This window comes from Vipera berus (genome assembly GCF_964194415.1).
Source record: "Vipera berus genome assembly, chromosome: 1".
Taxonomy (NCBI): Eukaryota; Metazoa; Chordata; class Lepidosauria; order Squamata; family Viperidae; genus Vipera; species Vipera berus.
The window spans coordinates 303,452,989-303,474,446 of NC_138202.1; the positions used below are offsets into that span (position 1 = coordinate 303,452,989).

At 35.7% G+C, this 21,458-nt stretch overlaps 1 protein-coding gene across 1 annotated transcript in view; it reads right to left on the minus strand.

Moving 5' to 3' along the window:
• The window catches only part of ALK (ALK receptor tyrosine kinase), a gene marked incomplete at both ends in the record, with an annotated part of 680,504 nt that overhangs the window by 27,372 nt on the left and 631,674 nt on the right, over positions 1–21,458 (minus strand). The window contains 6 exons of the mRNA XM_081312714.1: positions 1,173–1,280; positions 1,652–1,804; positions 2,466–2,567; positions 5,831–6,013; positions 17,815–17,959; positions 19,948–20,079. Of these exons, the coding sequence (XP_081168840.1) occupies positions 1,173–1,280; positions 1,652–1,804; positions 2,466–2,567; positions 5,831–6,013; positions 17,815–17,959; positions 19,948–20,079 (823 nt within the window). The remainder of the gene's footprint in view (positions 1–1,172; positions 1,281–1,651; positions 1,805–2,465; positions 2,568–5,830; positions 6,014–17,814; positions 17,960–19,947; positions 20,080–21,458) is intronic.

The following is a 21,458-nucleotide window of genomic DNA, read 5'->3' on the forward strand; positions in this document are numbered from 1 at the left end:
GTTTTGTAGTCCTGAACCTCATTGATAGGAAACCTCATTGATAGGAACTATGGAATGAAATCAAAGCAGTTATTTAGGATGAACGAGAGACCGCCAAAGATCAAGAAACAGAAGAAAGCATACAGCATGTCAGAACAGACAATGGGAATTGCCAAGGAGGAAAGAGAAGCCAAAGACAAGAAAGACAAAAATCTTAGAAAGGAAAAAAGAATTTCAGAGTGCTGTTATAAGAAGTAAGAAACAGTATTTCAATGTCATCTGTAAAGACATTTAAGATGGAAACAGACATGGAAAAACAAGAAAAGTCTTCCAAGAGATCTCCAAACTCAGAAGGTTCCAACTTGGAATTGGTACACTAAAGGATACCAATGGACAATTAGATCGAACAAAGATGAAAGGTGTTTACTGAAATTATGTACAGTAAAGATATCAATATCCAAGATATATTAGAAGATATTCCTTTTTTACCTCTAGCACTAGAAGATGATGTTAGATCAGAATCCCAGTCATTAACAGGGTAGAAGGCTAAAGGAATTGATAGAATATCTATAAAAATATGGCAAGCAATTGAAGAAAAATCAGTAAAGGTTCTAACTTAATTATGCCAGCAAATGTGGAGAATGACACAGTAGGCAACAGATTGGAAGAGGTCAGTCTATATATAATACCAGAGAAACAAGACTTAACAGAGTGCAGACTATTGTACAATATTTTACAAAATTGAACTGTGTAAAAGTAGAATGGAAAGAGCATTGACACTTTAGAATTTTGATGTTGGAGAAGACACTTGAAAATATCACAGATAGCAAAGAAAACGAACAAATGAACCATAGAAAAACTCAATGTAGAATTCTCACTTGAGATACAAATGTCTAGCCTCAAATTACATATTGTGAATGTGCTATGCTAAGACTCCCTTGAGTAGCCCATAATCTTGGGAAAAGAAGGAAAGAGAAGTTGATGTCCAGCAGAAAGATGGATGGACTCAATTACAGTGGCAATAGATACACCATTGGGAGTTCTGAAGTTCCTATTTGGGGACAGATCATCCTGGAGAAGATGGTTGTCACTAAGAGTCAACACCAACTTGATGGCACATAATCAATCAATCAATCAGTCAGTCAATGAGTTGTGTGGGTAATTTATACGTTGGGAGTGAACAAAGAACTCACCTATCATAATCCCTGAGAAGGCTAGAATAAGACCAGCAACCAGAGCAGAAGTCACTACTGACAAGATCAAAGAAAGAGGAGGATTCTTGCTGGGCAGAACCAGTTCATCTGGAATATAAACATGACAACACATTAGTTGTTTTAAACTTTTCTTCCTGTTATTTTCCCATTCAAAAAATGTTGGCACATTATCTGTAGGAAACCATGGACCCACATATTTTTGGATTAGTTAAAAAGATATCTTGGATGTGCACATTTAAAAATGTAGTGCCATGTGGAGGTAGGTATCTAAATATTTGCCAGAGATCTAGAATTAGTATCATTGCACAAATGATCAATTAAACTTCCACAATGAGATGCCCTAAAATTGGTTTTGCCACTGTAATTGGAATCCAAAATCAGCAATGGGTTCTGGTTGGGTGTAGTACAACATAGTCAGAGAGCAAAAGATTAATGTCTGTTCATATGCAATGTCTTACCTATGCAAGAGACACCATCATTTGCCAACATATATCCATAGCCACAAATGCAAACAATTTCCTGAGTCTTCAAATCTCCGTGGCACATATCATGATCACAATGACTGCAGTTCAAATATAGCTTAATGCTGACTTCACCATGCCCCTCTGTCACTAGAGAGCAGATGAAAGAATTATTGATTTGTATAATACCTATAGGTTAAAGATTTGTAACAATAAACAAAAAACCAGTAAGTAGAATAATTGTAAAACTACTAACAAAACTGATAGGGTCAAATAGCTTTGGTTATTGGAAGTGGTGGTAGGGTGGTGGTGGTAAGCAGGAATAGTTGCCCTGTATTTTCAGTTGTAGTATAATATTACTACTTGCACTTACTTCTTCATGATTAATGCCTAAATTATATTTGCATGTGATTCTTTTGTCTACAGATTTTACTACAAATGCACATATGCAGAAGAGGAAATACAAAATTACTCCCACTCCCTTTTCCACCTTTACTGGAAGATACTTGGTTTGAATTGCTCCATATTCTACCCATCTCTGTTTCAGATAACTCCCCTAACATGCCATTGCCCCAGCAATGCTAGAACTATAGTTCTAACTGCTGGGCATAATAATTCAGTATTAGGGAAATTGTAGTCACAACATCTGGAGAGCTGTAGAAAAGATTGTTCTCTAGAAATGTAGAACTTAAAACTTTCCTAAGACATCTTTACAATGCCTAATTTAACATGGAATGTTTTTAAGCTGTTTCAGAAGACATACTGCTGATATTCTATCCGTATATGTGATAAAATAAATAACTGAAAATACCTTTTAAAGCAGGAGTAAAGAGTGAACCATACTGGGTATTAATGAAAGATACACCATCCTCTCCATCCATCTCTGGGTCATTTTGTTCTGCTGCATTGCCACCTACAGAAATGGAAAACATCTTAAATATTTTTGTATGGATTTCACTAATGCACATCAAAGAGCAACAAAATTTCTTGCGGCACCTTAAGATTAAATAATGTATTGTAGCATAATTTAGTGCGTGGGCTCTGTGTGGGTAGTCTGATATAAATACATCTTCATGAATGTTGAAAAAACTACAACTCACCATTTTTTGGGATAATGAGGCCAGAGATAAAAATATATGTTGAATGCAAATGAATATAGAATTAAATCCAATTGATATAATGGTTCAATGGCATAATAATAACAGATCACTAGATGCCATAGGTTACCACATATTAAAAAATGATATCACTCAGAAAAAAAAGTCAAGGGATGTTTTGACAATTCACTTTGGTTATTCCAGTTTCAATTAAGACGATCATGTTTAAGTAGCTTTTTGTGATCAGGAACTTTAAGTACATGAAGGTTTCCGAGTTCCCTCTCTAGTGACAGAGAAATGAGGTCAAGGCCTTTATGTAACTTTCTCTTTTGATTTTTCACTTTGAATACTCAGTGAAGGATCATTTTAGTCTACCATACATTTATAAAATTCTTGTACTTAATAAACATAAATATGGCAAATTGGAATGCATGTATAAATTCAGCTTTACAGACTTGGAGCCCTATAAAATGTAGAGCAGCTTGTATACTATAGAAAGTATTTATCCATTTTCAAGAATTTGTTTATAGTTCAAACATGCTTTGCCTATTCATCACCAGTGGGGATAGATCTGATTAAGTGGTCTGACCTTCTAAACTTTATGCCACAATACATCTTTCAGGTGACACAAAACATTTTTTCATGCCACATGGGTACCTTTTTGATATTTGTCAAATGCAGGTAAATAAATTATACCAGTGATCAACACTATAAAACAAAAAGCATCTAACTAAGAAAAAAGCATTCATCTGACAAAATACCCAATAAATTCTATATGGTTGTAGCTTAATGGTTTTTTAAGCTTCTAACATTCAGAATCTCAGTTTAACAAGACTTTTGAGTTATTAATGAAGTATAGTAAATGAATGTTATGGCCAAGTCCTAGCCACAAATATGACAAATTAGAAAAAAGGCATAACATAATCTCTGTACATCCATTTGAATGATATGCAAAAGTTAAGCTAAACACAGCAAATAGTAATAATTAGGTAACCATTCTTTTAATAGTTTATTCAATCTACAACAATCTCTCCAGTATGGAAAATTATGGATAAATAAGATCAGTGGTGGGGTTCAGCCAGTTCGCACCAGTTAGGCAGAACCGGTAGCTAATTTTTTGTTGCCCAGGACCAGAATGGATTTCTGGAAGTGGCATCCACAAAGAGAATCAGTTGTTTACCTATATGAATCCCACCGTTGAATAAGATCATTCTGAAATGGCAGCCATTGTTAAAATGGGTTATGAAAATGTGCATTCATTTCTCATTATCTATTTTATTCTTGTTCAAGCCAATCAATCTACCAACCAAACATTCAACCAATCCCAGTTGCTTTTTCAAGAATAGAATACATAACTAAATTATAGGTAAATTTAAATATTCATACAGGAGACATCATTCTATTTTTTCCCCCAAGAGAAAGTATGTGCATATCAGAGAGTGTTGATAAATCTTTTGGGTTGTAACATCTCTCCTGATTATTGGCAATTATAAACCAAAATATCTTTTGAGTGTGCTAGATCTATTTATGTAATACACATGCAGTTAAATTAAATGCTGTAAATATTTATTAGTTTCCTCTGAGATTCTCAAATATAGTTTTGAAGAGATGATTGCTGTGATAGTTACTATAATGTGGTTTTAATTTTATGTAAAAGGTCATCTGTACCATCTGCATCACTCAATAATGTGCTGAGAACAGGAAAGCTTTCTGGAAGCTCTTCTGAACTTCATAGATTGCTGTGTATTTGATATGGACCTGAACATTTATCTCATTAATAATACAAACACAGTAGTCATCACAATCTACCTCACTTATAGTCAAAGGTGTTAATAACATAAGGTATCATAATTTACCTATAAGTGAAAGGAAGTGGGATTCATATATATATACATACATACATACATACATACATACGTGTGTGTATGTATGTAGGTATATGTATATGTATAATCATTTTAAATACTTGAATCCCAGGTGTAAACATTTAGAAAACCAGAAAAGCTACTGAGTTCAGTAGCTTTCTTGTAAGTCTTCTATACTGGTGGTACTGTTAAATTTCTTGGCAATCCATCTGCAAGGAAGATAAGAGGCCTGATTTATTTGCTTAATCTCTTGAACTCTGAGCTGAGGGATGTTCATGGTAAAAAAAAAAAAACACCTCTTAATGAAAACAGTTCTTTGACACCACCACATCCATACCACTAAATGGTTTGTGTGATATTTTTTTTCTAACATTAAGGAACAAATCTTTTAAACATTTGGAGCAGAATCTTGAAGGTTGATGGCATGTCCTCATGAGAACTTTATTTTCACCAAATAGGGTGCATTTGAATATTTCTGTCAAATGTTCTGTCACATTGGCTGTGCCACAGATTTTGATTTGTACTAATGTCAAGGGGTATTTTAGCAGTTTGATACAGATACTAGTAGTGTAATTTGCAGAAATTTGATGTCACAAAGTAATACCAAATAAATGTCTTTCTCCCAATCCAAACCATGGGGATATACACCAGCCTTCATAATGTACACATAAAAGCTGATTTTTCTTTGGGCTGCTTTTCATTAAAATATATTTAACAATATTCATACAGTATTAAAAGGCAACATATATACAGGGGTCAAGAAGTCTGCATACAATATTTCCAAGTCAATGTTTGTCAGCACAGATCCTAACAATGTACAGTTGAAATCAATCAGCTATGATTTCTTGTAGATTTCCATTTTTGCACAATGTTCATTGGACAATTTGAAATCGGAAGCATCTTAGTGTCAAGCTGTGAAAAGTGACATCCTTTTGCCTTTGGAAAAACAGAAGTTCCTCACAGCTGTCCTTCTTCCCTTTTAGCCAAGGTTATCTACAGAATTTAAAATCCAGCAATGGATAAATTGGTATAATACAACCACGCAGATCCTTGGACACCCGGTATACATATGCAACATTATGAAAAAAATAATATACAGATAGATGTCAGTTTAAATATAGATATGTCAATTATAGGAAAAAATATTTCAAGATTTTGCTGAGTATTAGCACTAAGAGAGGGAAAGGGACACCTTGAACACGAAGCCACTTTACCTATATATCCTCCGCCTCCTCCACCTGAGGAGCACCCCCCTCCACCCCCTCCGAAACCCCCTCTTGTCTCCCACCCCCACTTCTTCATGGCCTGGGGGCAGGATTTTCCTCCGGTAGCACCTTCCAGCAAGGATTTTCCCGACCAGAGGAAGGAAGTGTTATCATTCCAGCCGCCTCCACCACCTGCAGTTCAACAGAAGAAAAAATAACTTGCATAAGTATTTGTTGCAGTCCCCCAGAAGGCACAGACCAGCAGGATAAAATCAAGCTTCCTATATGAAGTGTTTGTACAGGTTTCCTAAGAAAGGCTAAACATTTCCTTGGGCTTTGTATGCAGGCTTGCACATATACATTTAACAATTCTCTTAAGACAACAAAACCTTGACTCTTAACCTAATTCTGTTCATCACATTACAAAGCAGTCCTACGATATACACAAACTGGAAGAAGTCTTTATGATGTTACTGAGCCAGTTAGATTCATGGAGTATGGACCTGTCTATAAATATATCCATTCAAATAATTTATATCTTACTGGCATGTGAGAAAGAAATACCCTCTAATTAGTGTTTAAGTACATGTAAAATATTAAATCCAAGTAAAACACATTTGCCTGTTTCAGGAATTGAATTTCTTGGACCAAGGCTATTGGTGTATATGTGTGTGTGTGTGTGGTGTATGTCCCTTGGTATGTAATAATCAATATGAGGAAACTTATAACATCTCCTGTTCCCAGCATACATGTATAGTTGGTGCATTTGGAAATAATCCAAGGGATTAAAAATAGGGTTCCAAAATTCAGGTTTTCCTTTCAGATGAACCAGGATTTAGTTCTTGCCACCTCCAAGTAAAAGAGCAGATAACCACTAATGAGAACTTCTTGAAAGTCACCACCAGACGGAGTGGATAAGATTGGAACAAATCTTTTGACAGCTAAAATTTGCATTTATCTGGGACTTTATAATGGGCATGATGAGAACACAAATTGTCTGAGAATCTACGTCTTGAGATTTAGGACTATACTAAGTTTAAGAAATTAAGAAACTGTAGGATTTTACTTTTATAGCAAAGTTTCTGAATGTTTTTCATTTCAAAATTATGATGCCACCAATTTTCAGCTACAAAACTGTGCTGCCAAAAAAAAAAGGCTACATGTAGGAATGCAAATTGCTGTCCCCTAGACAATTTGGACAAACAACCTGTTCTAATATCTAGTAGATTCCTTGTCACTAAATTGTACAATAGAATTAAGCATAGTGTAGGTTAGAGGCAGCCCAGAACAAATGATCTATCTGTAATAATTTAATGCTCTTTATAGTTTCTCTTGCCTAAGGTGAATGAGTGATAAAAAAATATCATTTTTGTTCCTCTATGGGTCTTATTCAAGATAATAAAAAAAGCATTTCCTATAGAAATGCTTTCAAAGGAGAAGAGAATTTGGGAGAAATGCTCATGAGCCAAGTGTGATTTTTTTGGACTTCTTTTGTTGTTTAAGGTGGCTAAGGTTTATGTCTTCAGGGTCCTGAAATTTCCAGGAGCTTTGCTTCACTTAAATCCCAAAGCAAATGATCATGTAGCAACTTTTTCTAGTGAACTTTTTCACTCCTGTTGAAGAGGTGTTGAGAAATTAAGAAACTGAAAGATTTTTCATTCCCTGAAATACGATCAGTCATATGAGTTATCTGAAATTTGTTAGAGAACACTGAAAGGTATTTTTTGTATATTTTTCCCCTGTTGGTTAAAATAGATAGCTACAATACAAATCTCTTCTTTTTTCTCATATACACACAGAAGAGAAAATTGCAGGGAACAATGTCAACAAGCAATTATAATCCTAACAAAATGGGAAAATGTGCATTGTATAAAGTTATATTTTTTTCTATCTACTTTACCTGACATTTGGACTTGTCTTCCTTTGTGATAAATATAGTACATTTTAAAGCTCCTAAGCCTTGTAAATTATTTTCCATTTTTTGGTGGTACTTAGTCCCGCATTATGGGTTTTTAATTACACTTTTGTGTCTGTTCACTCCTGCTGTTTTATTACTCTCTATTGTTATCCCTTTACTTGTTTTTAGCCCATTTCATTTGTTTCCATGTCAATGTATTTTTATGCAAATGATTTAGAAATAACAATTTACACATTATTTAAAAAATGTTTATGCAAGCTGACATTGGAAAAACAAATAATGTGAAATATGGCATTAGAAATTAAAATAAGTAACAAAACATCACACACTGATGCTCTGAAACATTATCACAATCTGATCTGTCTAAAGCTTACAGGAACAGCTGCCATGATATTTATAGAAAGGCAAACCCTTGGGCTTAAGGTATTCTGGAAATACAATTAAATACATCTGGGGGGGGCACTGAATTAGTACAAAGCAGACTTAAAGGCATAAAACCTGTTTCTAACTGCATCCCAGTAAAATAATTATATGTCATTCAGCAGTAACTTTGACAAGAGATGCAGAACATAACTTTAATAAATATCATTGCAGTTTTTTTAAAAAAAACAAACTTGTCTTAACAGGGAACAGAAATTGCACAACAAATTTTTGCCTGTTTTTCTAGCAGTACCATGTTTATATTTCTTTCACCCTTTCCTCTTCGGGATTGCTATTATTATTATGGCTCATTGCAGTCAGCCAGATGTTCAAACTGGATTTGGCATTTTTAATCAATCTATTGAGTCCTTCCCAAGGACCTGGAATAGGCAGATGTTGATGTTTGATGGTGTTAAAGGTATCATCACAAGATGTAAGATGAGATTCTGAGTAAATCCGCCTTTTGCAATTATTATTACTATGTTTGGTTGCAAAGTCAGCCAGAGGTTTAGACTGGATTTGGCATTTTTGTCCACCTAAAGAACCCTTCTCAAGTTTTTGTTGTTTGATGGTGTTAAAGGCTAGGGTTAGGTTCTTTGTCTTCTATTCTACTATCCCCTGGTATTGCTACATCAATTATCCACACTTTCTTCTTTTCAACCACTGTTGTAAGCCAAGAGTTTATCAGTTTGTATACAGAAATCACACAATATTTTGACCTGTTCATTTTCAACTACTTTTCGAATTCTATGATCCCAACAATTTTTCAGTATTGGGTTCGTGATAATTTTTACAGATGTTCCAATGAATTATTTTTGACAACTGCATCATGTCATTGTTTATTGTTTATAGTTTGTGCATCTTCTTGCACAAGCTGAATATGTGATTTACTGTTTCCTCTGCTTCTTTGCACAATCTGCACTTTCAATCATTTGACAATTTTAAAGTTCTAGCCTTAACTGCATTAGTACAAATAGCTTGGTCTTGACCAACTAAAATCTAGCTTTCACTATCTTTTTTTTAATATTCCAAATGTTAGCTATTGCCAGGTTTTATTTTTTATCTACTTTGCCCTCCGTCTTTTGTAGAAATTGACTATGCAATGTTTTTCCCTTGCCAGAGTTCCGTGAATATTTTTATTACATTATTTCAATATTCATATTTTGATTTTGCATATTCAGCAAGTTCCAACTTTTAACTTGCATTGGTGCTTGTTCTTGGCTGCTTTTCACATAGTCAACTGATGTATACTTTTCTTCTTTGACAGTTTGTTGCCCTGAAATACACCTCTGCCTCCATTTCTTTTTTTTTTTGTAATATATTTTATTGATTTTTTTTTTTTAAAACCATAAATCACTTAATAATTGGTGAACAGTGTGTTGTCTGGATTAAATTTGTAAAACAATCACTAACAATTGATTTCTATAATCCATGATCCACATAATAGTTTTAGTTGATTTCCTTTTTCCCAAAATATCCTCTTTTGCAAACATTGAGTTAATACAATTCTTATTGTTTTGATAGATAATAAAATATATAATTTTTCCCAATAGTCCTAAAAATAATAATCACATCAATATAATATTTCTTTTCTGTGCAATCACTCTGGTTGCCTTATCATAGGTCCTGTTACAGCCCTTATTTTAATTTGTTTCTCCCACCAAATTCTAGATATTCTTACTGGTTAAGATTTTCTCAAAAATTAATTACATTTAAGAATTTAACTCTATTTTTCCATATGAACCATCTCACACTTTTACATTTTTTAAGGAATAGATAAAACAGTAAAAGAAAGAAAGAAAAGCAAGAGTAAAGAAACATAAAAAATAACATACTACTTAAAATATATATCCCCCTAAGCTAATATGTATTTATTTCCTAAATTTCTTATTCTTTTTAACCATAATTAAAAATGTTTAATCTTCAAACATTCCATTTAATACATCTAGTCATCTATTCCTTAACTCTTATTCAAAACATTTTTATCCATTATAATTTTCTTAAATTCAATCACTATTAAATATCTAAAACATTTCCTTTATTTAAGTCATTTCAACTTTTTTATATTACTCATATCAAGAAAGAGAACAAAAAAGGGAAAAAAGCATACTATATTATATTTAGAGAATTCATCCTTCTTAGAGTGACATATATATTCCAAAACTTTTCTATTTCTTTAACTATATTCAAACAAATGTTTTTTTAATGTATTCTCTCTGGTAAGTCCCATCATCTATTTTCTTAGTTTCCACTTTAGTCTTTTTCTTTTGCCCAGTGTCTTTCTTAATCAATGTATTTTGCTGAATCAAAATGTTTTTCCATATGTTAGTAAATGTTGCTGTAGATATAAAAAGTAAATCAGGAGAAGTGTCTTTGTATGGGACTTCTGCCTTTCCATGTTTGTTGAAAATCTTTTTCTTTCTCTCTTATTTCCTTTTTCTCCGACATCTCTACAGTCCATTTTATCCAATCTGTTTTCTTATCCTCAGATTTATTTTGTAGTCATAAGGGATAAGTTCTTTTCCAATTCTTGTGAATTTTTTTCTACTAGGATTAAATCATGTTTCCTTGTTTTGTTAAGTTCCATCTTTAAGTCTCTATTCTCAATTCTATATCTGTTTATCTGTTTTATCTGCTCCTTCTCTGTTGTTGTTTACTGGGAATTTTTGTTGTTGTAGAGTTAACTTGGAAATAGATTGATTTATGTTTTCAAAGTTGTTTTGGATTTCTTTGTGGTTTAAAGTCATTGTTGTTTGAATTAGTTGCAGTATACTATACTGCTCAAAAAAATAAAGGGAACACAAGATAAGACATCCTACTATTAAATACAGTACATTGTGTTGTTTAAGTGTTCCCTTTCTTTTTTTGAGCAGTATATATATCTCCTTCTGTGAAGTATTTATGTTTTCTTGATATGTTCTTTCTACATGTCTCTGATCCATGATAGCCAAGAATGTGAGTTTTTCTCTTCCTTTCTTTTCTTTGCAAATAGCTTTAGAGTCCCAATTAGATAGATATTTGTAATCCAAATAGTTCAGAAAATTTTTCCCCCTGAAATTTATAATTCTCTCTTTGTCTACAGCCCAGATTATTGTCTTTTTTTGTCACAGCTGTTCTTTGTTGTTAAAGCTTTGAAGGTCACAAACACAGATTATTTTTCCCAGATTTTGCCACGTCTTCTATTAAAGTTATAGCTGTCATAGTCTTCATCAGCCACTACGTATCAGCAACTATTTGTTTTTCAATTTCCAAAATGAACAATTATCTTTAGAATGAGAGTCTTAACCATTCAAGCAATTTGAGATTAATCCAGATTTAAGTTTTAAGTTTCAGGTTTTATATTTATTTCACTTCCATATATTTTGATCCTCCATAAAAAGATCAATTTGCTGCTTCCGTTAGTATAAGGGTGGGGCAGAAATCCCCCTCCTTCCCTTTCAGAGGTATTTTGCTTCTTGGGGATCTTTTCTAGGAAATTAAGCATAAAATAGAAAAGAGAAGATTGAATTCCTCACCCAGTTTCAAGCACGCTGTTCACAGTTGTGCTGGTTAGTGCTTTTGGACTTTGGTTGCTAGTAGCTTGGGCTGGTTGATGCAATATGGCCAGCCTTTCTCCTGTTGAGTTAGAAGGCTTTCCCCAAGTCGAATGGAAGGGCTGCTGCTGTTCCAGAATTGCTGGAGCACCCTTCTTTCTTCATTGCCTCTCCAGGGCGACTTAGACCCATTTAGGGTCCCTTGGCAGGGCAAAACTTGCCATGGGGGTGTGGAGAATCCACAAGCCCACAACTGCTTGCTACCGTGCAAAATCTCTGCCTCCATTTCTGCAGGGCAGGTATAATCTATCAATATCACTGTCGGGATGTAATGAATAATGAATAGGTTTTCTTATATTTTGGTCCAAACTGTCCTGTTCAGCTTATGTTAGGTTAATAATTCTAGCAGTTTATTGTTATGGTATAGGTATTCATGGCCTTGATGCTTCTTCCATTCAATTTTGTCATTCTTTGGATGTGTTCTTTAGTAATCACTTTTTAAACTTGGCCATGCTGGATGTTATCCAGTTATAAAATTACCAGCACTTGTAGGTTTCATCCTGATAGCTTCTGATAGTTTAGCCATTTAGGCCAATTTATTGCTACCACAACACATTTTTTTAGGCCAAATTACATCACTATAGCTGTGCTAAAAAATTTTTTGCAGTCTTTTTCAATGAAGGATTTCAATTTCTGATTTTTCCATAAAGCTTCAGATCATCCATATAAAGCAAATGTGAGATTTTGTTAGGATTTTTTTGCTGTGTGGTAGCCAAGATTTGTTTTCTTCAAAATTGCTGAAAGTGGGATCATTAGCAGTGGCAAATAGTAAGAATGATAATGAGTAGCTCTGGAAGATGCCTCCTCTAATATTGACAAGACCATATTTTTCATTTCCAACTACTAATTTGTCTTCCACTGTTTCATTACTTTTTTCATAAACATTTTAATATTTTTATTACTAATGGTTGCTTTCAAACATTTGATGATCCAACTATGTGGTAATGAATCAAATGTCTACTTTTGATTAGAAAAATAGAAGAAGTAGGTTCTTTTGAAGCTAGTATATTGTGGGATAGACAGCACCACCACTAGGTAGGTTTGGAACTGGCTGACAAAAATTGTACTCAGTGTGTAGTCCTCAATGAAACTATATCCACACAGAGGGAAGTAAACAACAGGGTATCCCACTGGTTCTGTATGAGGCCCAGTACTCTTCAATATCTTCATAAATGATCTAGACGAGGGGATTGAAGGGGAACTCATCAAATTTGCAGAGGATACTAAGTTAGCAGGAATAGTCGATGCTCCAGAAGAAAAGCTCAAGCTCCAAACAGATCTTGACAAACTTGAACACTGAGCCCTATCTAACAAAATGAAATTTGTAGATAATTAAGGTTCTACACTTAGGTAAGATAAACCAACTGTATAGGTAAACACTAGGTGAAACTTGGCGTAATGCCAGTAAATGCAAGAGGAATGTTGGAGTCCTAGTGGACAATCACTTAAATATGAACCAACAGTATGCGGCAACAGCTAAAAAAGTCAACACAGACCTAGGCTGCATTAATAGAAGGGGTTAAACTATTTTCCAAAGCATCAAATGGCAAGGCAAGAAATACTGGTTGGAAACTAACCAAGGAGAAAATCAACCTAGAACTAAGGAGAATTTTCCTAATGGTGAGAGCAATTAATCAATGTATTAGTTTGCATTCAGAAGTTGTGAGTGCTCCATCATGGAAGGCTTTCAAAAAGCTATTTGTCTGAAATGATATAGGATCTCCTGCTGAAGCAGGGAGTTGGACTAGAAGACCTCTGAGGTTCCTTCCAACTCTATTATTCTGTGTTTTATGTCTTTTTTTAAATAAAGTTTTATTATTTTTTTAACAGAATTCAATAGTAATCATTTGACAAAAACGTGTTGTCTGAGTATCTTATTCACTAATACAAATTAAATTCTTAATCCCTAAATCTTTTCTCTAACCATTGATAAAATAGGTCCCAAGTTTGAAAATATCTGGTTTCTTCTTTTTCTTTCAACCTAGTAAGTCTGTCCATTTCCACACAATCTAGTATTTTTTTGATTATTTCTTCTCATGGTATTTCTTCATTCTTTCAATATTGTGCAAATATAATTCTTGCTGCTGTTATCACATGTAGAATCAAATATGTACTTTGCTTATCAAGTTTTTCTGGCATTATACCTAGTAAAAAAAATCAGGTTTATAGTCTATGTCTTTTTATAATCAATCTAGACCATGGGTTGGCAACCCGCGGCTCCGGAGCTGCATACGGCTCTTTGAGCCGTCTCCTGCGGCTCCCAGCCGCCCGGTGCGTGCGCACCTCTTTGAACGGGCAGTGGTGTGCGCGCACCTCTCCAAATGGAGAGTGGCACCGCCCATTTGGAGAGGTGTGCGCGTACCTCCGCGTGAAGGGGCAGCGGCGCTGCTCTTTGAGGAAGCTGCCGCGTTCCTCAAAGAGCGGCGCCCCTGCCCATTCCGAGAGGTGCGTGCACACCTCTCCGAACAACCGGAGGTGCGTGCGCACCTCCCCAAACCTTTGGAGAGGTGCGCGCGTACCTCCGCGCGAACGGGCAGCGGCGCCGCTCTTTGAGGAAGCTGCCGCGGCCCGTCTGCAAAGCTGCCGAAAGCGGCAGCTTTGCAGACGGGCTGTCGCCGTTGGGCAACCGGGAACCGGTTCCATCTCACTTTAAAAAAAATGGCAACCGCGTGCGTTCGCGCATGCGCAAAAAAACGTTTTGCGCATGCGTGTGCATGGACACACGCACGCGGCTCCCACTTTTTTAAATTTGTGATGGAACCGGTTCCCAGTGGCTCTTTTCCTTTTTTAGGTTGCCGACCCCTGATCTAGACCATGTGTAAATTGTTTTTTGGGATTTTGCTATTCTCCAAAACCATTTTATCAATCAGAAGTTGATTGATTGATTGATTGCCCTTTTATTTCTTTTTTGGAAGGATGTTATTTTCTTCTAAATAATTGGATGTTGTCTGCTATTATGTCTATGAGTAGTATAAACATTATAGGTAAGCATGTTATCAGCCTGTAGTTTCCTGGTGTTATCCTTTCACTAGGTTTTTTTTAATCAGACAGATTTTTGCCAGTTATTAATCAGCTGCCTATGTTTCCTTTATGCAATGCTTCATTAAGCTGTTTAGGTATAATTGGATGTATGTTAAGCCAGATATTTAAGACAAAAGCATCCAATTAATCATTTCCAAGAGATGTCCAGTTTTTAATCCTTTTATTTGATTTTTACCCATTTATCCTGTTATTATTTGTTCTTCCTTTTGATTTTTACTAAATTCATCCTCAAATTCTTTGATCCATCCAGCATTTTTATTAATCTTTTTGAGTTTCCCATTGATCTTTCCAAAATGGTATTGTTTCCTCTTTGTTTGGTTTTCCATTTTCAGAATTTTTGTTATCATTTATACTTTAGTAGAATCTCCTTTGCTCTGATTGAAATAGCTGATTTTGTTTAAATTGGTTGATTTGTGCCTCATAGTATTCCATTTTCATAGCTATTGCTATTATTTCTTGCTTTATGATTTCTAAAGCTTCTTCATTTTTTTTGGATGCTAAAACAATATTTTCTGATTAGGCTGGTCTTCATCCTTACATTCTTTACTTTTTGCTCTTTCATGTTCTTTGTATTACTTGTATCTGGTCTTAATTTCTTTATCTTGACCTCCAATCTGATCTTTGACTTTGGGATTGAATATAAAGTTGCTTTTGGTTTTCTAATTTTGAAACCCAGTGCTTCTGTAACCACCATTGCTGTACTGTAGGCAAGCTGATTGGTCTATTCAATGGATATTTTAATCCTTACAAGGGCGTTATTGTAAGAATTACAATTCCTTCATTATAAGTGCCGGATCTTTGGGGGACTCAACTTTCAATGCTGGCAGTTTTTCTACTGATCATTCTGCTTATGCCATAATTTTCTTTTTTAATTCTTCGGAGGGTGGGTGGATGTCAGTATGTTTCAGTGCGGGCCATTACTGGTTTTGTTGTTGTTACTTTTTCTAAGTTATCATTTCTGTAGTTTATATCAGCTGTTTTTTATATTTTCAATTGTTATGAATTTTTTCTACTATTCTACTATTGTTGATCACATAGTCAGCCAGACATAATAAACTGTCATTTATTTTTCTTTGTGCAACTAAACAAAGTATTTTATTGCCTACATCTACATTCAGTACACAAGATTATTGAAATATCTGTATCTTCATTTGCTTTAGAAAGGTCAAAACCTGCATATCCTTGGGACAACCTGTTGGTGGTCACATGCTGGCGATGGGAAAGAATGTGTCCAAAGGAAGGCAGGAAGGCAGGAAGGCAGGAAGGCAGGAAGGAAAGAAGGAAGGAAGGAAGGAAGGAAGGAAGGAAGGAAGGAAGGAAGGAAGGAAGGAAGGAAGGAATGTTAGGGCTGCTATCATTACTTTTTTTAACCATATTCTGTGGGCCCATCTGTCTCCCAAACAAAATGTGCTCAGGGAAGCAGTAGGCAACTCTTATCAGAAGCCTGATCTGATCAGTCTCAGAGTTTTTGCATTACCAGAAGCAGAATGTTACACAATCTGAGCACCTTTTGAAGGAGTTTGGGCAATTAGAAAGGGAGAGAAGGGAAGAAGCATTGACTGAATAGAATACCTACTAAAATGGTTATTATATTAGAAATAAAGATCATGAAACCAAGCTAATGTGGATATCTGGATTGTTTGCAATGTCATTCTAACTTAGCACAAACCAAGATTAAGTAGCATAAAGTAGCCTTTACCCCCATAGTCAGCAGCAGGGATTATGTTACTATTCTTAAAGATAAATTGCCCATAAATCTTGCTCTAGTATTAGGTAGATACTGTCAATGCTGCTAACACTGAATGTTACTGCTTGACAAGAGATGAAGAAGTAGCCATTTCATATGTTAAACTTGTGTATTGCCTTAAGACATTGAATTTAAGGTTGGGAGGGGGGACAAGTAGGATTGTACTTTCAAGGCCATCTCTAACTAAAGAAGATAAGACCTTGGCAGGTTTTCTAACGGAAGGAAAACTGATTCTTTAAATTAATTGGAGAATATGATTAATGACAAAATTAGAAAGGTGGAGAATTGTGTTTTAATATATTGTGCAAGGGGTGGAGATTTCAGATTCCAGCTTCCTTCAAGCAAGCATTTGCCGGTGTATTAGGCTAATAAAGGACTTTTAAGGTAAACAATGCCTCAGAGTCACTTGAAAAGCCCATACGTCAGAAATTTGACAGGTACATTAGGACTCTGAAAGAATAACAGAGCAAAAGTATACATTATTTTAAAGTATACATTATTTTAAAGTATACATTATTGCAGAAGCATTTTTAAAATCCCGTGTTTATCTATACAATTAAAAATAATTAAAAATATTTAGAGGTGGATTGTTTTGCAAAAATTATTGCTCTTTCACGAACAATGAAACAGGATACATATATATTAAAATAATTTAAATCTATTAACTGCAAATACAAACTGCTGCTATATGTTGTAAATATAAAAGATAGCTAAATCTGTATTGAATAATCTTCACTCTGAGTTTATTTGTTCTCAAGCTCTGGTGGAAGAAATCACTCTGATTAATTGGTCAAAATATCATTTATAATTTTTCTGCTTCTCAAGCACTGTATATATTCCAAAGCATATCATTCTCTTTGAACAAATCTCATGAATATTTATAGATTAGGCAAAGTAACATGAATAATGCTGCAAAATAGTAGGGGAAGAAAATGACAGCTGTAGATTTTAAGTTCCCACCAATAGTGCTCCAGCAATCCTTCTTCACTAATGTTAATGGCTGTGATCCAAACATTTTTATGAATGTAACAAGAGAGAACCATATGGATAGTGTGAACCTGGTCTGATGAATTGACACTGCAGCAGTTCCCAGGCTGAGGACACTGACTGCTGCTTTTCCAACAGACAACCCTTGTTTTTCAGGCAACGGAAATAGATCAGCTGATGCCACATGTCTGCTCTGACTGCTTCAAAATTCCTTTGTGGATCATAAGCCATGGCTTTTACTAAGTCTTTTGTTAAGCCTGGGAAAGAGGTTGGAACAATTTCTTACCTGCGGCTCCAGATTTCCCATTGAACCCTGGAATAGATATATCATCCTCCAGCCTTTCATGGTTTAATACATAGGCTTTGGCCCTGTAGGCTCTGCCACCTCCTCCTGCTGCAATGATCAAGGGCACTGGCTTTCCGTTCTCCATCTTCAAAGGCAGAAATAAAATGAGAGTTTAACTGTGCCAGGTGTGCAAATAAAAAGTGTGTTCCTTATGTCTAGGGTGCACTTCACAACTCCCACAGGGCTGTAGATTGATCTAAATTACTGTTGCATTTTTTATGCACAGTGAACCCTTGATTTAACAAATCTTGGCTTAATACATTTTGGATGCTACAGGCAATTTTTTTTTGGATGCTACCCACAATTTACAGATGCTTTTTTTTCAGAATAGACCAGACAGCAATTGCTTCTGTGCCTGTATTGGCAATCTTGATGGGCTGGTATTTTTTATTTTAGGTATTCTGGCTTTAATTTTGAAGTGCTGCTACTGTGGCTTGAAAGGCTTCAAAGAATCCAATGGTGGACAGAAAAAGCAATTTTAGAATATATTAGTCAATTCTCTAGTTGATCAATTTGTGAACTGCCTCACTCCTCTGCAAATAATGCATAATGCAATACAGATAAAAATTCAATGATACACGACAAAACCAAAACACAATAACAATCGCAGTGTCACTGGTGGTCACAGATCTGATTTTGGTTGTGGTCTTCTGGACTAGCCAGGCTTAATCATTCCCCAGTTGGCTATAAGATTGGGAGCTATCCTTGCCCTGATGGCTAAATTATTCCAAAAGATGGAAGAAGCCATTATGAATGCCTCTTCAATACTCCCTCGCTTTTGTACCTATTGATAAGAAGTTACTTTCTGCAAGCAGTCTCTGTTCAGAAGTTATGGTCACAAATATCTCCAGGCCCTGAGTCATATAGAGCTTTGTAGATGATAACCAGTGCCTTGAATTACTCTCAGAAATGAATTGTAGCCAATGTAGCTCCCGTAAAAATAGTATTACATGACTGTACTGTCATTGTCTTATAAGCACATGGGGACCCACATTTTGCACCAGGTGAAGTTTCCAGGAGGTCTTTAAGGGCAATAGATCACATGTCAGCAATCTAATTGTGAAGTGTTAAGGGTATGAGCATTTGCCTTCATTATGTCCTGATCCAGATGGGCAAAAACCCTCCAGTCCTGGTCTCTACTGCTTTTTCAGTAGGAGCTATGTAACCTGGTGACTATTTGGTTGCAAGTCTTTTTTCCCCTTTTAACTCTAACACAACGCAAGGTATATATTGGTATAAAAAAGAGACAGGCAACCCTTAAAAACTCAAACCTGTTCTTTGCAGCCCTTAACCTTGCATAAATGTTAAATATGGACCGTGACACTTAAGACATCCCTACTTTTTTTCCTATGATGGATTCCTATGTATTCCTATGAAGGAACTGCTATAAACCAAATCTTCTAAAACATTTAATATGCCAAGATAATGATTTAGAAGCTAACCAGCTTGTATAATGTGAGGTGATTGATGCAGTGTTAGGAATGACTCAGCATGAGTCTCTATCCCTTTAGGAGCTTGAGTATAAAAGGGAAGGCCTTGCTAGAGTCTCTCTCTCTCTTGTCCGTTTCCTGCTGTAATTGCTGTGTATTGGAATTTGCTGAATTATCACATGTATGTATTTTGTTTCTAGTATATTTGTAGATATTGTAATATAAACCACCATTTAATACAAACCACTGTTTATTGTATTTACTCCTGGGTTACCTCAGCGCAATAAGACTGTGCATGCTCTGACATAATGCTTTGGGTACAGTACTAAACTGAAATTATTAAGAAAAAAACAGAAACAATGACTTCCTTGTGATTCCCTGTGATTGAAGAGAGAAGGTGTTGACAATGCAGGAACCAGGGGCTTTGCTTCAAGGTTTACATTATTTCAGAGGTAGTTCCCCAAAGTCAGATTCTGAAAGAGCTACTCATTCTGTTTTTGACACCCTCAAATTTTCTGCTTGCCTTCTTCTCTTAATACAACCCAGTGTTAGAGAAATATTTTGCCTGAAAAAATCTCAAATTCAATCCTCTGCCTCCAAAAGAAGAGCCCATAATTAGAATATAAGGTAGTCCTTAATATACCTTAAATATGTAAGTTGCACCTCCACCTCCACCTCCTCCTCCTGCCCATTCTTGGATGCTTCCATTTGCTTTAATTTCATCTTCAATCACATTATTCTCTCCACGGCAAACTTTCTGTATGGCATGATGGATCTGCAGATAAAACCCGGTAAACAATTTCAGATGGAGAAATTTCTTCTTGGCCTCCTCCATGGAAACCAGAGCTACTGAACCTATGTCATTCCAGGCCTAATTCTCAGCTTACACTTGGAGTAAAATGAGAAGAGTTCCAAAGTGAAAGAACTGTTTTCCCTAATCCAGTTGTCCTCCGTTGTACTAGAACTTTAAATTCTGGGATAATCAAGCTTTGTTGTCAAGTTTATCATCTGGCTATTTCAGGCTGTAGCTGAATCCTCTTTTGCATAAGGAACAGTTTGAAATTTAGTATGAAAAGGAGTGTGCTACTTTTTTTTAACTTCCTGATAAGTTTTTTACTTCCCGATAAGTTTTTTATTTCCCAATAAGTTTTGATTTTCGATTTTATTACAGGAAATACAGAATGATACACTAGAAAGCAATGAAGTAAGACATTCTGAGGCATGTCTAGAACAAGCCCAAGCCAATTGGCCTGAAACTGATAGTAGGTTACAGGTGCTATGAAATCTTAATTCCGGAAAAGATCTCTGGTCTTAATTGCCGGAAGAAACATCAACAACCTAAGATATGCAGATGATACCACTCTAATGGCAGAAAGTGAAGAAGAACTAAAGAGCCTCGTGTTGCGCGTGAAGAAGGAGAGTGCAAAACTTGGGTTGAAACTAAACATTAAGAAAACCAAGATCATGGCATCTGGCCCTCTCAATTCCTGGCAAATAGATGGGGAAGAAATGGAGGTAGTGACAGATTTTATTTTCCTGGGCTCAAAGATCACTGCAGATGGGGACTGTAGCCAAGAAATTAAAAGACGCTTGCTCCTTGGGAGGAAAGCCATGGCAAATCTAGACAGCACACTAAAAAGTAGAGACATCACCCTGTCAACAAAAGTGCGTATAGTCAAGGCTATGGTCTTCCCAGTTGCAATGTATGGCAGTGAAAGCTGGACCATAAGAAAGGCTGAGCGCCAAAGAATTGAAGCCTTTGAACTATGGTGCTGGAGAAGACTCCTGCAAGTTCCTTGGACTGCAAGGCGATCAAACCGGTCAGTCCTAGAGGAGATCAACCCTGACTGCTCTTTAGAAGGCCAGATCATGAAGCTAAAACTCAAATACTTTGGCCACCTAATGAGAAGGAAGGACTCACTGGAGAAGAGCCTAATGCTGGGAAAGATTGAGGGCAATAGAAGAAGGGGACGACAGAGAATGAGGTGGCTGGATTGAAGCAGTAGGCGTGAGCTTAGATGGACTCCAGAAGATGGTAGAGGACAGGAAGGCCTGGAGGAACATTGTCCATAGGGTCGCGATGGGTCGGACACGACTTCGCAACTAACAACAACAACAACAACAATTTGCTGTTTAATGCAATGATAAAAGTGC